Source organism: Ochlerotatus camptorhynchus, unplaced genomic scaffold, assembly GCF_037179485.1.
Source record: "Ochlerotatus camptorhynchus isolate MF236.1 unplaced genomic scaffold, CSIRO-AGI_Acam_v1.1 ptg000099l, whole genome shotgun sequence".
NCBI lineage: Eukaryota > Metazoa > Arthropoda > Insecta > Diptera > Culicidae > Ochlerotatus > Ochlerotatus camptorhynchus.
Window position 1 is genome coordinate 2,066,586 of NW_027040589.1, and position 19,164 is coordinate 2,085,749.

At 47.8% G+C, this 19,164-nt stretch overlaps 2 protein-coding genes across 3 annotated transcripts in view; one reads left to right on the plus strand and one right to left on the minus strand.

Annotated features, from left to right (window-relative positions):
• The window catches only part of LOC135698958 (serine proteinase stubble), a 667,696-nt gene that overhangs the window by 221,485 nt on the left and 427,047 nt on the right, over positions 1–19,164 (plus strand). The window lies entirely within an intron of this gene.
• On the minus strand, positions 27–18,812 carry LOC135698962 (serine/arginine repetitive matrix protein 1). Of its 2 annotated transcripts, XM_065219125.1 has the most exons (8): positions 18,717–18,812; positions 17,622–17,892; positions 16,975–17,555; positions 1,777–1,862; positions 1,408–1,585; positions 1,093–1,326; positions 617–1,030; positions 27–548 (listed from the first exon to the last, which is right to left on the minus strand). In XM_065219125.1, the coding sequence occupies exons 2-8, from the start codon at positions 17,740–17,742 to the stop codon at positions 414–416; spliced, it is 1,749 nt and encodes a 582-aa protein (XP_065075197.1). In that variant the 5' UTR covers positions 17,743–17,892; positions 18,717–18,812; the 3' UTR covers positions 27–413. The 2 variants fall into 2 exon arrangements, with proteins under 2 accessions (XP_065075197.1, XP_065075196.1); XM_065219124.1 differs by lacking the exon at positions 18,717–18,812 and having other exon boundaries at positions 17,622–18,226.

Consider the following 19,164-nt stretch of genomic DNA (forward strand, 5'->3'; position numbering starts at 1 on the left):
TTGAATTGAAATACAAAACACCGTCATAACTTGGAAATGAATGTATTCATTTTATACTTGCTTGGTTTTCTATCTTATAATATTATAAATGTGTGGAGTTACAGAAGATCAACGTTTGTGGCTAGACTAATTCTTAAAACTTTAGATCTTCGTTTAGGGTACAATAGATTTTTTAATATCCCGCAGGGAAAGGTCCTACTTGTCGTAATTCAGATCTGTGGGAGATACCTTCCACGCCCTGCAGTCTATCTTTTATAATGCACATAGAAACATTTACATAAATAATGTTTTGAATTGATTTTTCTCGCTCTTCTAAAACATGGAAGATCCACTCGGAGTTTCTTTCTCCGCGAGGGCCGACTTGGTTTATTTGGGGAGGGAAACTCCAACGTGCATGAGTGTTCCGATCAGCTCTAATTCAACCGCTGTGAGATGGGTACCTTCTTGCGGCGTCGGTTCATCTGCGATCGTTCCCACAATTCGTAGTAGCGTTCCTGTTTGAGCCACTCCTGGTACTTGTACCACCATTCTTCCCACTTGATGTAGTCCTACATTCGAAAGTAAGGAAAAGAATTGGAAATCTGTTTGAAGCTAATGCAAATTCAGAGGCCCATACCTGCAGATCCAGATCCCGCAGATAGCCACGACCCTTATAATACTCGTACCGCACTCGAACGTCATCCCAGGACGACAATCCGCTGGGGCCGGTGGTCATCAGTTCCTCGGGAAAGTGACCAGCCGGCGCAGGGGAATAAGTGTACCGTACCGGCGGTGGGGCTTCCATTTCTTCCTCGATCATCACTTTCAAATCGCCACCGGAACTGTTCTTGGTAATGCGCATGTTTTCCATATTGCTTCGATCGACACTCCATTGGGCCATCTTTCCGAAACGTTCCGATAGCGTAAGTCGTGTGGTGGCCGTAAATCGTGGCAGTGAACTTTCACTACTAGAAGACTCTTCAGAACCGGACGACGGCGACCGAGGACGACGCTGTTTTGCTTCACCTTCGATTTTGACGCGTGCGCGGAGCTTCAAGAAAAAAAACAAATCATCAACTGGGTTCTGTTAAGTAACCAACCAATATACTGTACCTTTTCGGAGGTCTTGTCCTTGTGCTTCTTGCTGGGAGGTGGAGCAACCACCTCGGGGGGCGGTGGCTTCGGCTGACGTACTTTCACCGGGCGGGGATCCTCCGGGATGCCTTTGTGCTTCATAACTCGTGGTTTCGGCGACGGAGCCTTTTCCGATTCGGGAGTTTGTGGATGTCGGAGTCGCTCGACCGGCGGCGGCAGAGGAATGGGACGCGATGGACGGTCACGTGGATCCTGCTTGAACAAAATCTCACTATTAGCGTACACACTCTTGAAACCATTGCGGTGATACAGAACATGTGTTGTAGAGGTTACCTTATCGACACGATGCACCTTGGGCATCGGTTCCTTACGGCGCGGATCCGTCGGCGGCGGACTCATCGGACGCATAGCGGCACCGTCGCGACGGCTTTTCGAAATATGTACCGCAGGTGGCGGCGGCGAGATGCCACGGAGACGCGGACGCGGACCCGGACCGGTTAACGAACGAGATCTAACGAACACACGCACGGTTATCAGCAGAATCACCATTGTTTTGGTTTCCCCGATGGATAAGGAAGGAGGAACAAGAAGATTTCCAACGTTAGTCAACTGTTGCTGTTTGGCTAATGAACGCTTGTGATTCGATGTGGACAGCTAGCTTTGGATCCACACACGAATCAACTCGGTCGACGCGATACTTACCTAGACCGATGGTGATGTCTACCATCCATCGAGCATCCAGAGCAGGATTCATCCGAACAGCTGGTAATGGAAGGAGACCGGGTCATCTGTAAAAGATTAGGTTTTGCGTTTAGTAAGTTTAGGCATTTGAAGGAATCACGAGCTGTATGTAAGTAAGTCTGTTGTATGGATATTGAGAAGCTTTTAAAAGGATGAACATTGGATTTTGAGGTTTTCCAATTGATAAACATCGATTAAACATCCAGAAGATGATTCCGAGTTCACTTTAAGATATGAGACAATAGATGTCTTTACAATCCTGAAGATAAAGCCTTGTCAACAACATACGAGATTCTGTTGGATCCCAGCAACCATTGGACACGCAATCCAATCAGAGTAACCTTTGAATTAAATGTTTGTTGCCTGACGATTCAATCCGAATTAGACTTCCAATAAAGATAGACTTGTTACAACCACTCAAGATCATTTTATTCCGGAAGGCGCTCCTAAAGAAGCTAGCGGAACCAGCTCAGACCGTTAGTAACCCGGAGCAAAAACACGAATATCAGTGAGTTTTCGTTCGACCCGGAAAATGGAATCACCTTCGAGAAATGGTACAGCCGGTACGCAGATCTCTTTGAATCGGATGCCAAGAATCTGGAAGATGCGGCCAAAGTACGACTGCTCCTGAGGAAGTTGGATACACCGTCACACACCCGGTACACCAATTACATTCTGCCGAAGCTTCCAAAAGACGTCGAATTCGCTGACACAGTCGAAACCCTCAAGAAGATATTCGGATTACAAACCTCGATCTTCAACAACGATACCAGTGCCTGCAAATGCTTGGTGTTCGTTTACGGTCTCAAAAGCCATTGCTATGCGGACATACGAACATTAAAGATTTATTTATCAGCATCAACAGACTCGATATGGTCCCAATGATGGTTTAACTTAAACTTACAATTAAAGTCATAAGTTAAAACTACAAAACATTAAAACATGATCATTGACTGTTTCCATTTCTGGAGAAGAATGAAGAGAAACGCCTCCGAAGTGTTAGTCGTGGCAGGTGAAAATCGAATACTGATGAAACTCGGTTAAATACTCGCTGCAGTCCGCCTATTGCACCGTTGATTGCATAGTTTGTCCTACGTAGTGGCATTCTCAGCATAACATTGTTACGAAGCATTCGGGGTTGGACCGATGCTGCCGAGCTACAGGACAAGGAGAATTTTTACAGTCAACTGAATGCAGTCGTGGATAAGGTTCCGAAGGGTGACATCAAGATCTACACTGGCGACTTCAATGCGAAGATCGGCTCCGACAACACGGACTATGAGCGTGTCATGGGACGCCATGGTCTCGACGAAATGAGCGAAAACGGTGAGCTGTTTGCAGAATTTTGTGGCAATAACGACATGGTGATCAGGGGCTCGCTCTTCCCCCATCGGCCAGTGCACAAAGTCACGTGGGTTTCCCGTGATGGACATACCGAAAATCAGATCGACCACATCTGCATCAGCCGGAATAAACGCAGCGCCGACATCGCGTCTGACCATCACCTTCTAATCGGCGAAATCCGCCTACGCATGGCGCGGATTCAGCGACGGGAGGAGAGACTCGGGCGGCGGTTCAACACACGCCGACTTGAAGATCCAGCGGTAAAAAGGTCTTTTGTTCATGAACTTGAGACTCGAGCTGCGGACGTTCCAGAAGGTGGCAGCGTAGAAGAACAATGGACGGCCATCAAGAATGCCTTTATAGAAACAAGCGAGAACAACTTGGGTGAGCTGCGCACCCAGAGGAAAGAGTGGATCACAGATGAAACCTGGCGGAAGATTGAGGAGCGTAGAGAAGCAAAAGCCGCGATAGAGCGGGCGAGAATCAGAGGAGCCAAGAACGAAGCCCGTCAACGGTACTCGGCTCTAGAGAAGGAAGTCAAGCGCTCTTGTAGACGGGACAAGCGAGCGTGGGTGAACTCCCTGGCCGACGAAGGGGAGAAAGCCGCAAACACTGGCCATATACGCCTCCTCTACGATATCTCACGACGCCTGAGTGGAGCAAGGATGAACCAGAAGATGCCAGTGACTGGACAATTGCTTACCGACCCCACTGACCAGCTGAAACGCTGGTTTGAGCACTTCGAACAACGTCTTCAAGTTTCGACGGCCAACCAGCCATCAACATTTCGGCATGACCCGCCTAGGGTGCGGCGCATCACTCGCGTCAATTCCGAGGCCCCATCACTGCAGGAGATTGAAGCAGCTATCCGAAGCATAAAATCCAACAAGGCTCCAGGGGTCGATCGCATATCAGCAGACATGCTCAAAGCTGACCCCATGCTGTCCGCACAAATGTTGCATCAACTATTCTGTAATATCTGGGACACCGCGACTTTTCCGGCCGACTGTATGCAAGGCATCTTAGTGAAGGTCCCAAAGAAGGGGGATCTGACTGTGTGCGACAATTGGCGAGGTATCATGTTACTGTGTATTGTTCTCAAAGTTCTGTGCAAAGTTATCCTGAATCGGATACAGGAGAAGATCGACGCGACTCTTCGACGGCAGCAGGCAGGATTCCGTGCCGGAAGATCTTGTGTGGACCATATTGTCACGCTCCGCATCATCCTGGAGCAGGTCAATGAATTCCAAGAGTCCCTTTATTTGGTATTCATTGACTACGAAAAAGCTTTCGACCGTCTCAATCACGAGAATCTGTGGGGCGCCCTGAGACGCAAGGGAGTCCCGGATAAAATCGTCAACCTCATCGAAGCGCAGTATGAGGCTTTCACGTGCAGAGTTCTGCATAACGGAGCCTTGTCCGACCCTATCCGGGTAGTCGCTAGTGACAAGGATGTATACTATCACCGCTACTGTTTCTCATCGTAATCGACGAGATCATGGTAGGTGCAATTGAACCGTGGGCTGCTTTGGCAGCCTATCACCATGGAGCATGTCAACGACTTCGATTTGGCTGATGATGTTGCTCTACTAGCACAACGGCGCTCTGCTATGCAGAGTAAGCTCAATGACCTAGCCGAACGCTCCTCTGCGGCGGGTCTCACCATCAACGTCAACAAGACCAAATCGTTGGATATCAACACGGGCAACCCTTCCAACTTTACGGTAGCGGGGCAAGCAGTGAAGAAGGTCGAAAGTTTCCAATATCTTGGCAGCCAAATAGCGTCGGACGGCGGGACCAAGAGCGACATAGGTGCACGAATCAAGAAGGCTAGGGCTGCCTTTGCGAGTTTACGAAACGTATGGAGATCCAACCAGATAAGCCAACGCACCAATATCCGAATTTTCAACTCGAACGTGATATCTGTGTTGTTATACGCCAGCGAGACGTGGTGTGTATCAGCGGAGAACACTCAAAAGCTGCAGGTCTTCATCAACCGATGCCTCCGGTATATAATTCGTGCCTGGTGGCCTCACAACTGGATCTCGAATGCCGAGCTCCATCGTCGATGTCATCAGAAGCCGATAGCAACAGAAATTCGAGAGCGAAAGTGGAGGTGGGTCGGCCACACACTTCGACGGGGCGGAAACGAAATCTGCAAGCAAGCGCTGGATTGAAATCCGGCAGGACATCGCAGCAGAGGCAGACCCAGGGGCTCATGGCGGCGGAGCCTCAATAAGGAAATTAAGCAAGTCGATACGAATCTGACCTGGGCCCAGGTCAAGGCAAAAGCGAGCAGCCGCCCAGGATGGAAGTCTTTCACGTTGGCCCTTTGCACCGCTGGTGGTGCACAGGGCCCTTAAGTAAGTAATTCGGGGTTGGCCGTTAATGTTTACTTGCTCCAAGATTGCCATGTAACGTGTCCGCGACAAGCAGGGCTTTTGAAGTATCTCTTCTGGTGCGAAGAGGCTCCAAGTCGATCAGCTGGCAGCGACTTTCATAGCTGGGCAAATGAAACGGGTCTCTCCAAGGTAACAGTCTCAACGCGTATCGCAGAAAGCGGCGTTGAACAGACTCGACTCTCTCAGTACCATTGTTGTAGTTCGGACTCCAAACCAGAGAACAATATTCTAGAATGGAACGTCGGAGAAATTCTTAGCTGTTCTGAAGATAAAGCCCAATGTCCTTGACGACTTGTCGACGACGAACGAGATGTGTTGCTTATATGTAAGTTGAGAGTCCAGGATGACACCTAGATCTTTTACATGGCTCACACGTTCAATAATGGTGTCCCGGAGAGCATAGTGAAAAATAACTGGTTCTTCCTTTCGGGTAAAAGTGATGACTGAACACTTCGCAGGATTTACTGTCATTCGGTTCAAATGGCACCAGCTGGCAAACGCTTCAAACTGACGTTGGAGGAATTGACAATCATCGATCGAGCAGATCCGTAAGTAGATTTTGAGATCGTCTGCATACGATAGTCGTGGACCTTCGATAACTAAATTCACGTCATTGAAGATGACTTCCTTGAGGTATTCCTGACGTAGCTGCGAAAATGTCGGACTGGCAGTCACCATGGGCTACCACCAAATGACGATCGGCGAGATATGAGCGAGACCATTTCAAGAGATTTCCGCTAATCCCAAGTCTATCCAATTTGGCGATCGCGATGGCGTGATTTATCTTATCGAAGGCAGCAGACAAGTCAGTGTAGATGACGTCTGTTTGTGACCTTTCAACCATACTTTGCGTGATGTACGATGTCAGACACAGTAGATTCGTGGTAGTAGATCGACCAGAGGTGAAGCCATGTTGATCTTCACTTAGATACTGCTTGCAATGGGAGAGCAGAGGCTCTGATGATTAACTCGAATAACTTCGAAATTGCGCACAACGATGTAATTCCACGATAATAAGTCACTTTCCGTTTACTACCCTTTTTATACACAGGTTGAATCAGAGCGATGGAAAAAATGCCAAACGATATGGACAATCGGAACAGATGTTGTAGCGGTGACAGTAAGTTAGCGATATGCTTCTTCAGAAGAAAGACTGAAGGGACACCATCCGGTCCAGGGTTGATAGAAGGCTTTAAAGGGTGTCCACGATGAAATTGCCACACTATGAAATTGCTCTAACTTTTTAACCGTTGGGTAGAATTTAATGAAAATTTGGGTGGATTTAGTTCATAGTGCATTATTTACATCCTGCAAGTTTTAAAGTTCTGTGATCAAAACTCGCGGAAATGGAGTCGAAAGAACAGCTCGTGCGTGATAAAATTTTGCGCATTCATCACGAGAACAAGGATCTCTCGCATCGTTCCATCGCTAAAACGTTGGGAATCGCGAATTCCACGGTGTCGCGAGTGCTTAAGCGGTTCGAGGAACGGTTGACCACCGATCGGAAGCCTAGAAGTGAAGGAAAAAGTATTCCGTACAACACCAAAAATCACAACCGCGTAGTTGGGGCCTTCAACCGAAATCCGAACGCCTCCGTTAGGGATGTGGCTAAGAAGCTGCACCTAAGCCGAAGTTTTGTCCAGAAGGCCAAAACTAAGGCTGGGCTTCGAACGTTCAAGGTACAAAAGGCCCCTAATCGCGACGAGAAGCAGAACAAGTCCACCAAAACCCGTGCCAGGAAGTTGTACCTCAACATGCTGACGAAAGTTGAATGCTGCATCATGGACGACGAAACATATGTGAAGGCCGACTTCAAACAGATCCCCGGCAACCTGTTTTTCACGGCCAAGGATAAGTTCAGCGTTCCGGAGCATGTCCGCACTCAGAAGATGTCCAAATTTGCGAAGAAATTCCTGGTTTGGCAAGCCATCTGCACGTGCGGGAAGCGGAGTGCACCTTTCGTGACCCAGGACACGATGAACGGACAGGTGTACATAAAAGAGTGCCTCCAGAAGCGGCTGCTTCCTCTCCTGAAGGCCCACAACGTCCCAACAATCTTCTGGCCGGATTTGGCCTCATGCCACTACTCCAAGGACGTGCTGAAGTGGTATGCGGACAATAAGGTCAATTTCGTGCCGAAAATGTTCAACCCTCCCAACACTCCGGAGCTCCGCCCCATCGAGAAGTACTGGGCGATTATGAAGCAGCACCTTCTTAAACGACCTAAGGTAGTGAAGACAGTCGAGGAACTGAAGAAAGTATGGGTTTACATGCAAAAAACGGTTGATTCACAGGTTGTGCAGAATCTTATGGCCGGGGTTAAGGCCAAGGTGCGGGCATTTGCGTATGGACTGAAAATAAAATACGAGTAAAATGGTAAAATGAAGTTTAATAGTTATTTCTCAATCCCTGAAAATTTGATGGCAATCGGATGAAAACTCGAATTTTGCGAATCAATTTTGTGTGTGGCAATTTCATCGTGGACACCCTTTAGTTTTAGTGCGGCAGTCGTTATCACTTCAGCGTTGACAACAATTCCACCCAGAGCTTGACCGGAAAGTGGAACGTTGCCTGCTGCTAGAGTCACGTATTCGTTGGTTAAGCTTTCGTCAGAGAATACACTTGCAAACTTGTTGGAGAACAGGCGGCAGACTTCCTGTGGAGTGGAAGCGACTTCGCCGTTCAATATCATGGATGATGGTAGACCGGACTCTCTGCGCTGCTCCTTCACGTACTTCCAGAAAGACTTCGGGTGCGATTTGAATTTCCTTTGAATCCCTCGCAGATAATGCAAGTAGCACTGACGGCTGACTCGCTTGAACTGATAATTGAGCTTAACGTAGTGACGTTTCAGTGACATCGTTCGATATTTAGTGAATTTCCTCAACGCGGCTCTCTTGATCGATTTCAGCTTCTTCAATTCGTTCGTCTTCCAAGGGAGGTGCGATGCAATCTGGTGAACGCTCTTAGGTACGTGCCTGTCAATGACATAAGCCAAGACATGTGAAAAAGTTTGAGCAGCGGTTTCGACGTTATCAGAATCGAGTATGTTTTCCCAATCAATGCTTGACAGCACATCGGCAATGCTACGATGATCGGCTTTCCTGAAATGTGATTGTCTTCAACAGTAATAACCAAAGGAGGATGATGAGGAACTTCCTTTACGAGAGGAGAAGGAGCCGACGAGCTTACGAAACATAGGTCTAAGCTACGATTGTTCTCGTTAACCACGGGATTGATTTGAGATAACGTCGCTGCGCTATAGCTGTCGAGAAGGCTAACTGATCCAGGATGGAAAGCAGAACCAGCGGGGTCCGGAAAGAGAAAGCCACTGTGGGAAGGTTTCCACGAAACACCAGCGAGATTAAAGTCGCCCAGAACAATAATCTCATCGATAGGTGACGCACAATCTAATATGGTGGAAATGGATCGACAATGAGTTTCGATAAGTTCTATGTCGCGAACTCGGTCTGGTGCAATGTATATCACACATAAGTACAGTGTGTGATCGCTCAGTTTGACAGCTACCCATGCCTGTTCAACGCAGTTCCACATGTCGTGCTCTATGGCTCTAGCATTCAACTCGGACCGAACAGCAATCAGGACACCGCCACCAGTGGACTTTCGACTATTGTTCCGGTTTCGATCGCAGCGAAATACCTCGTACTCACATTCGAACGCTTGGCTGGAAAGCGTTCGAGAGTCTAACCATGTCTCGGTTAAAACTATTACATCGTAGCAACGGTCCGATACAGCTAACAGGTACTCGTTAACGTCAGAATTCATTCCACCGATGTTTTGGTAGTACATGGTGATATCCTCTCTTCGGCGTATATCCGTGCTACGCGGAGCGTAATCACGGGGGCGACAGGTAGCAAACGAACATTACTATTGCCAAGAGGATACTCGCCATAGTGATCGGGTTGGAAGACCCCCTCTCCACAACCGACCGCAGGTCTGGAACGTCTGTGATGAACGGAGGCGGCAGAAGGCAGGACTGTGTCAGAGGGATTAGGGACTTCCACAGTGCTTTCTACGGTGCGTTCCAGGTGACTAGCTGCAACGTTTCCTTCATCAGCAGCATCCGGCACGCTGAAATTCGAACTGACATCAGGCACTGTTGAATCGTAATCGATTGGATACTTGCCGGAAGTGCTTGAGAATATAGACGTGGTAATGGATGAAGTCGACGAGGAAGAAGTAACGGATTCCAAGGAAACGTCGAAGGCTGGAAAGTGCGTCGAAGAAGAGGGAAGATGAAAGCGAAGCTGTTACGAAGCACGTCGAGAATAGCTACTGCAAGACCAAGGCTGCGTTAGTGAAATCCGGAGAACTTTGAGATTTGAGCGTAATTGCTTTTGTAAACAAACACGTCTATCGCCGATTTCTCGTAAATTGAAACTCAATCTCGCAAACAAACCATACCAAATGATAGAGGAATCATTGAGCCGTTAATTTTTTAGATTGAGCTTTAATTTGCGAGAAATCGGCGATTGTCGTGTTTGTTTACAAAAGCAATTACGCCCTAATCTCAAAGTTCTCCGGAAATGGCGGCAGAAGGTGTTGTCGGCAAATCCTGCACCATCAATACCGGTTTCTGGACCCATTCTTTAGAAGGTCAAGCATCCGGAGATTAAACTGCCGACATTCTGCGGCAAGTTGCGCGACTGGGTTTCATATCGTGATGCATTTCCAAAGCCTGATTCACCAGAACCGTGATCTCGCTGACATGGACAAATTCACGTACCTTCGTTCATCACTGTCTGGAGACGCGCTTCCAGAAATAAATGCCGTTGAGTTTACTGCTGGGTGGCCTGGAATGCACTGGAAGATCGGTACCACAATATTGTGAAAGCATACCTGGATGCCATTTTCGCAATTGAGTCAATGAGGAAGGAGAGTTTCGAATCACTCAGCTAGATCGTCAGTGACTTCGAAAAGAATCTCCAAATGCTGCAGAAAATGGAGGAGAGAACCGAAGGTTGGAGTACCATTCTGGTACACATGGTGTGTTCGAAGCTCGACCCTGTGACTCTACGACTCTGGGAGACGTCACATAACTCGAAGGAAGTACCGACCTACAGAAACCTAGTGAACTTCCTGAAGAACCACTGCGCCGTACAGTTGAATTCAGGAAACCGAAGATTGGTGTGAGTCATTCGTCGACCTCCTCCACTAATAGGTGTTGCTTTTGCTCCGAATCATTCCAGTCTGCATTCATGTGCAAACGGTTCCAGAAGATGAGGATTTCGGCACGTTATGACGCAGTGAGGAAGAACGGATTGTACATCAACTGCTTGTCATCAGGGCCCTTGGCAAGGAACTACAGCGAAGGATTTTGCCGTCAGTGTGGAAGGAAACACCATTCTCTGCTTCATACGGATTCGGACAGTGCTTACCAAAAATCCTCCGTTCTACAGACGACAAAACGACCCCCAAGTGAATATCAAAAACATACACAGTAAGCACAATCGGGATCACCAACACAGCAAACAGCACCAACCACAAACCAACACGAACCATCCACTTCACTACCAATCCAACACATTGCAAAATACTGTAGCACTCCCAACACAACCAAGATCCCATACACGCCAAGTTCTTCTGTCAACCGCTATGGTACGTGTGTGCGATATCCAGGGAAGCACGATGCTAGCCAGAGCGTTGCTTGATTCATGCTCCCAGTATTGCTTCGTGACATCCGACTTCTGTAGACGGATGAAACTCAAGCAATTTCCAGACTATTTGTCAGTGAAAGGTATTGGGGGTTCAGGAATTGTATCCAAGAACACTGTCTGCGGCCCTCGATCAGCCCTCGCTTCGCCAGCATCCCAGACTACGAAGAAGTGATGCAGTTCAACGTCCTCCCGAAGCTGACTAGTCCACTCCCGAGGGAAGAGGTTGAAATTAGCCAGTGGAATCTACCCAATGATATGCTGTTGGCAGACCCCAACTTCTACCTGACATTGGATATCGACATAATAACACTACATGAATCTGTTATGCGAGGGAAGGTTTAGACTAAACGAGGATGGCCCCCTACCTTCCAAAACTCCGTTTTTGGATGGATCGTGTCCGGGCGTGTATTCGATATCAGGTCTTCCGTTCCCAAAACGTGTACAGTGCTGTGTTTAATGACTAATCAACAAGAACAGCTGACTCGTTTTTGGGAGCTCGAGAGTTGTCACGTCAAGAGCACAGAGTCTACATGCGAGGATATCTTCAAGCAGACCACAGTTCGTGACGACGATGGCCGTTTTGTGGTGTCGCTGCCCAAGAAGGAGCACATCATTGAACGCTTGGGAGATTCAAGGCGTAGCGCTGAGAAACGATTTGCAAGCTTGGAGAAGCGATTCGTTACCAATCCGCAGTTGAAGGAGCTGTATGGCGAGTTCATGGAGGAGTATTTGTCGATGAGCCACATGAAGAAGGTACGAGAAGAAGATCTGTCCGAGTCCGCGTGCTATTTCCTGCCGCACCATGCCGTGTTGAAACCCGATAGCACAACAACGAAACTGCGCGTTGTATTCGATGCTTCGTGCAAAACTACATCAAGATTCTCGCTCAACGATGGGTTGATGGTTGGCCCTGTAGTCCAGGATGATCTCATCTCCATTTACACACGGTTCCGTGTGATTAAGATGTTCCTGCTCGATCAGAAGTTACATCTGATTCTGTGGAGGAAATCCCCGGATGATCAGATCGAGATGTTCCAACTGACGACCGTTACGTACGGTACAGCATCGGCTCCTTTTCTAGCGACTCGTTGCTTGGTACAATTAGCAGAAGATGGAGAATCAACACACCGATCGCTGCAAACATCCTGCGGAAAGATTCCTACGTTGATGATATGATCACTGGGGTTGATGATCCTGAGGAAGGAAGAAGGTTAGTCGAGGAGATAGTCAATCTGACCAATTTAGCTGCATTCACTTTGCGTAAGTGGAATTCGAATAGCGAAGAAGTTCTGAGCGAGCTACCATCACATCTACGAGATGAACGGGCGGTATTTGACATGGATTCGCCTGTATCGTCCGCTACCGTCAAAACTTTGGGTCTTTTCTGGAGTCCGACAACCGATAACTTCCCAAATGGAATCCCACCCCAACCGTTACGAAAAGAACCGTCGTCTCCGATGCGTTCAAGTTATTCGATCCTTTGGGACTGATAGGACCTGTCGTTGAAGCCAAAATCTTCATCCAAACGTTATGGAAACTGCAAGTGAGGTGGGACGAGCCGCTCGCTGAAAATTTGCAAACCTTTTGGCTGGAGTATCGCAGGAATCTCAGTGCACTAGAATCCATTACCATTCCCAGATGGGTTGGGTACAGTAAGAAATGCACATCTATTGAATGGCATGGGTTCTGCGACGCCTCTAATAGCGTTTACGGTGCTTGCTTGTATCTTCGATCCACTGATGGATCGGTTCGAGTCCAGCTAATGATATCGACGTCAAGAGTAGCGCTGCTGGAGGATTTGAAAAAGAAGAAACGCAAACAGGGGTGAGGGGTGTCTAGAACTCTCGTCCGCTCTGTTACTCAGCCATCTATATGAAAAGGTGCGTCGTAGCACTCAACTGGCAGTTCCTTCATATTTCTGGACGGACTCCAACATTGTCAAATTTTGGATTGCTTCCACTCCATCGCGATGGCAGACTTTGGTTGCCAATAGGGTGTCCGAGATCCAACATCTTATAGAAGGAGGAGTGTGGAACCACGTAGCAGGAATATAAAACCCAGCCGACGTTCTCTCAAGAGGTATATCAGCCACACAGCTTGAATACCAGAACAGTTGGTTCAGAGGTCCCATCTGGCTACACCAAAGTAGAAGTTACTGGCCCGAGAATGCTGAAGTAGCCATTGATCAGCTTGATCCAGCAGTTCTTGAAGAACGCAGCACCGTTGCCATGCCGCTACAAGCTTCTCCACCGAGCGAAATCTTCTCGCTCCACTCGTCGCTCTTCAGCCTAGTTCGTCTGGTGGTCTTTCTATGCTCAGGGAAGTCGAGAAATTTTCCAACCCGAAAAATTCCTAGACCGGACCGGGAATCGAACCCAGCCACCTCCAGCATGGTCTTGCTTTGTAGCTGTGCCTTTACCGACTGAGCTAAAGGAGGTCGTCTGGTATTCTGCATTCGCCGATTTCGCCACAATGCCCAGAGAGCTAACCGAACTTGCAGGAAGTTCGGGTACATCGGAACGCAGGAGTATGAAGATGCACTCAAGGACTTGGTTCGACTGTCGCAAAAGGAATGCTTCCCGGACGACATAGCAAGTTTGTCCCAGGAGGTGCAGGTTCAACATTCGTCAAGGATATCATCGTTGAATCCTCAGATCCATGAGTGCATTGTTCGCGTCGGCGGTCGGCTGCAGAATGCGCCGGTTTCGGAGAGTCGGAAGCATCCGATGATACTCGACCATCGCCATCCTCTCTCTACACTGATAATTCGGCATTACCACTTGAAGATGCTTCCCTCCGGGCAACAAGTTCTGATCGCAAGCACACGAGAAAGGTTTTGAATCACGAACATCCGAAAAATTGCACGACGAATCCTGCACGAATGCATCACCTGCTTTCGAAACAATCCCCGATGTCAACAACAGTTGATGGCCGAGCTTCCACCGGAAAGAGTAACTCCAGCACCACCATTCATGAAGGTGGGTGTGGATTACTGCGGCCCGTTCCTGGTCACCTATCCACAACGTCGTAGTCCTCCCATGAAGTGCTATGTTTCTGTATTCGTGTACCTCGTCACCAAGGCAGTACACATTGAACTTGTCGCCGATCTCACCACGGAAGCATTTCTAGCAGCACTGAAACGCTTCACCGCTCGTCGTGGACGTCCAGCGTTGATAATGTGCGACAACGCCAAGAACTTTGTAGGAGCTAATGGAGAACTACGGGAATTGATGAAGCTGTTCGAATGTCAGCAGTTCCAGAACGCAGTAGCCAGTAACGCCGCATCGGAGAGTTCATCCCGGCAAGAACACCAAACTTCGGAGGTTTATGGGAAGCTGCCGTAAAATGCTTCAAGAACGCCTTCGGAACAAGAACTCTGCTCTAGGACGAGATGCAGACAGTACTCGTACAGATCGAAGCGGTTTTGAACTCCAGACCCCTCACTCCAGTTAGCAACGATCCTGGAGGCTTCGAAGCGCTCACATCAGGTCATTTTCTAGTTCAACGACCGCTGACAGCAATCGCTGAGCCGAACCTGGAGCATCTTTCTGCTAATCGGCTCTCAGTCTGGCAAAGATCGCAGAACTACGTCCAGATGCTGTGGAAAAAATGGACTACTCTGTATCGCTCGGACCTGCATAATCGCACGAAATGGACAAGGTACCGTGACAATATCACAGTAGGAACTATGGTCTTGCTAATGGATGAGCGGTTACCGCCGCTGAAGTGGAATCTTGGTCGAGTCACCGAAGTATTCCGAGGCTCTGACGACAACATCCGGGTAGTAGCAGTGCGCACAAGCAATGGGGTCTTCCGAAGATTTGCTCCATCTCGAAGATTTGCGTGCTTCCAATTCGGGATAACGCAACATCTACCAACGACGAGCACTAGTGCTTCTCAATGCCGTATCAGTATTTCAAAAAGTAAATAGAAGTTTCATACCTCATAGCCGCTGGGTCCCCGGGACATTCAACCGCACGGAACCAACTTTCGAATTTGAGTCCAAGCCCTTGTCCACTTGATTTCTATTTCCGAGATACAACCATGCGTTGGTGAAGGTAGATGTGTGATCGTCCAGCCAAGAAGTTCTGTGAAGTCCCTAGCCAAGCAATCAACGGAGTAGCCAGTTTGTCTCTGGGTCCATCTGCTTACTTGCATGAAAATAACCACTTCCATTTCTTGGAGGTCAATCCTGTCAGCATCCCGTGGTCCAGTAACCTGCAGCGTCCAGAATGGAGTTTGGCCAACTCTACGACTGTCAATACACCAAAAGGATCAGCCCTTGAAGCGGTAAGAACTCACCGCTACCGTCAGGATCCAACCTCGTGAGTCATTAAGAGTGATCAGTACCATACTGAATTCCTTTGGGGCATCGTCACGAGGGCATCCGCTCCAGGCAAGTTATATGGGACCACGTGCAATCGATTTCCCTTCGGAAAAGTCGTTTTTCATGGCCGGAGATATTGAATTTTGGGTAATTTTGGACCAATTTTTGCCCATAGTGCGTCGATTGATGTCCAAGGAATCGATCGAACCCCGAAAGCACACTACCAACGTACCGACATGCAATCCGTACCGATCAAGCCGACGTACCAAATAACAGCAGTCAACAGCCACCCCAATACACGATCACTCACTCTCAATTTTCTCCACCATACAACCAGCTGTGTAGAGTGAATAGGAAAGGCTTTAGTGTACGGTCCACCGGTGGTCGTGTATCGTTCCTACTACATGCAGGCAGAACAGATGATCAGTCAGAGTAGTCAGTTGTAAATAAACTATCCCCGCGATCGGCCGACGGCAAATAAACGTTGTATCATTGGGAAATAAGTGTAATCTCTAACCGCGATTAAAGGTGCTTTTTCATAGTGAAGATATCTCGCGTAACATTTGAAAAGGGCCTATGTCCAAAATGTAAACAAACCGATTTTTGATACCATTCTGTAGCACTGGTAATTAGCTACCAGTCGTATAGGAATGTTCCGCATTATCGATAAAAATCATTAAAAATAACTTGATTTTAAAAACGGCCGATCCACCAAATTTTTCCAATCATTCATGCTAAAACGGCCTAACCTCGGGCCTAACATATATTTTTTTTCGTTCGATGAGGTTCCATTCATAAGCCTAGCGACGTAGAAGGGCCGATGATTGAAAAATTTCAAATCAAAGCTAAGCCCTACTGCTTGAGGCAGGGCCGATGATTTATTTGACGTTAAGAAAAGGCTTAGCAAAGGACCTACAATTTATGATGACAAGCACAACGGCTTAACAAAAAGGGCCTAACCATTTAAAGATTCACAAAAAGGCTTATTACTGTGATATTAAATTTTTATCGATTTTCATGTATTTTTGAAAACGTTTCGCATGTTTTGGATGTTGTGTACTGAGATATAGTTACTATTGTTATTGTGAACAATATAAATGCCTAAAATACTTCAATCTATTTATATAGGAATTAAATACTGGCGGAAAAATTTACAATTCATTTTCTGGATTGTTTACATTTTGGACATAGGCCCTTTTCAAATGTTACGCGAGATATCACTGCGTGTAGGAACTAAGTGCGTGAGACACCGGCGATTACCATCGCTTTTATGCGTGTGAACAGATGTTTTGTTGTATATGTTGTTCGTCACTTGCGTACCTACGGTTTGCGTACTTTTGAAACACCTGCCCGAAAGTGTTGGAACTGTGGGAAGTAGTGCATTGAACCTGAAACAGAGTTGACCTACCTTGGGTGGCGGCGATGGTGGTCGCTTGACACGTGGTCTCGGCGGCGGAATCGGCGACATGCGACGTACGACTCCGCGGCGGGGTGACCCCGAAGTCGACCGAAGCGGTGACTTTCCGCGGTGGAACTCCGGAGGCGGTGACGGGCGACGCAGCATTCGCGGTGGTGGCGAACGGGGTCTTCGCTTCATGAGCGGTTCCGGCGGTGGAGGCGAAATGGACGCCGGACGGCGTCGCATCGGCGGCGGAGACGGCGAAATGGGAGGCCGACGCTTTCTCATCGGTGGCGACGGACTGCGCCGATGCCGAAGTGGTGGCGATCGTACCGATCGGCTAGGGCTGCGGCTACGACTTCGACTGCGGACACGGGGAGGTGGACCATTGCCGTATCGGCCACGTTCGCTATCCGAGCTGCTGGGGTCCTCTTCGATGTACATTTTCTTGAATCCGGTGTGACGCCAACGGTTTGGATCCTTTTCCTCAACCTCAAGAAGCTTCTTATCCCAAGTTTCGTTGGGAAAAGCCCGAGCCTTCCGCATTACGTTATCGATTTCCTTGCGCTTTCCAGCTGGGTGGCTGGGATCTGTCAATGGAATCAGAAAAAATAAGGGTCAGCATTTTCCATGGGATCACGCAGGAACAAACTTACCATTAATCCTAGCATGAGTAGGCTTCCGATCCATGCGCAATTTACTGGAACCAGCGGGACCACCGCGTGACGGGGACGGACTCCGTCTGAGCCTGCCAATGGCGGACATGTTACGGTCCATCTAAACACACAACAACGCACGCAAAACTTCAATCCCGGAGCGCTTGTTCAAATTTGAACAATCTAGCAAAACAAAAGTGTCACAGTGTGCTGTACTTGTTTTAGCGCACAACACACAATTTTACGGATACCGAAGGATCCGATGTTCGTTCTGCAAAAGCGGAAGGATGAAAAAACGGAATACGAGAACATCAGAATGTTGAAATATAGATCCATTAAATTGTCTTGTTTTAAAACACCGAAGTAATCGCCGAATGGAAGCTTCTTAACCGTTAGCAATCGTTCGCGAATGCTTACCGCCCGGAACGACGTCCAATGCAACGAAACACGACCATCGCGAATGTACGCAACCGGATTCCGTTCTATCCGGAGAATTTCGCTACCGAAACCGAGACAGAATCTGAACCCATTTCAGACCCATCCGAAGTTAAAATTCGATATTTTAACTTCTTCCGCACGAAGACGACGACATCAACGGATCATGACCGAATCGAAACCGTTCGAATCCGAAATCGTCTCACGACGCAAGAAGCTTCCATTTATCACAAACCCGGCGGCGACTTCCGGCGACCGATCGCGCCGCTTCCCCCGACCCTGGAAGCCACGTACGTAACAACACCACAGCACAGAGAAAGAAAATGCAATTTTGGCCACTTCTTTCGTCAAGAGATCATCGATTATTTTCCTTTCTCTAGCTTTTTTTTTGTCTTCCTCCCTGCCCAATCAAGGTGAAAGGAACGGAATCGCCACATCAACCAGGGTTGTATTCCGCAAGCGTAATAAACATCTCCATCCAGCCAAAGCACAACACACCACCACTACCAAGCCCGATGATGGCAGCCATTGCGTAGCCACTTTTTTTTTTTTTCGAGTCCGAGTTCGCGATCCGCGGAAGGTTTCTACGTCACACCCAGTGGAAATCGATTCCAAACAACACCCACGACATCCGGAAACAGTTACGAACGGTTATCGTACCTCTTGGAACGCGCAAATCACCGATTGACTTCAGAATACCGATCAAAATTATCCCAACGAAAAAACACTTCCACTTCAATCAGTCGCCATTTTCGATTTGATCGACCCAATTCTAGAAGGTTGATCTAATCGACACAGTCGACATTGGCACAGGGCTCGGACTTTGCTTGTTCTTTGCTTTGAATTTACTGGTGAGATACACGCGGTGATCGCAAAATTTTAATAATAGCTGAAAAAACCCAAAAAAATACTTCTTCATTTACTTTTTGGTAATTTTTTAAAATAATTATCATCGAACAAAATGGGCCGAAGGCAAGAGCACATTTTTTTTTTCGGAATTAAACAACCCTATTTTTAAAAATTCGGTTTGGTTAATTTTGCCTACTGCTTTCTCTCTGAGATGCCTAAGTTGGTATGATTATGTGAACTTCAAAACATTTTTTTTAAA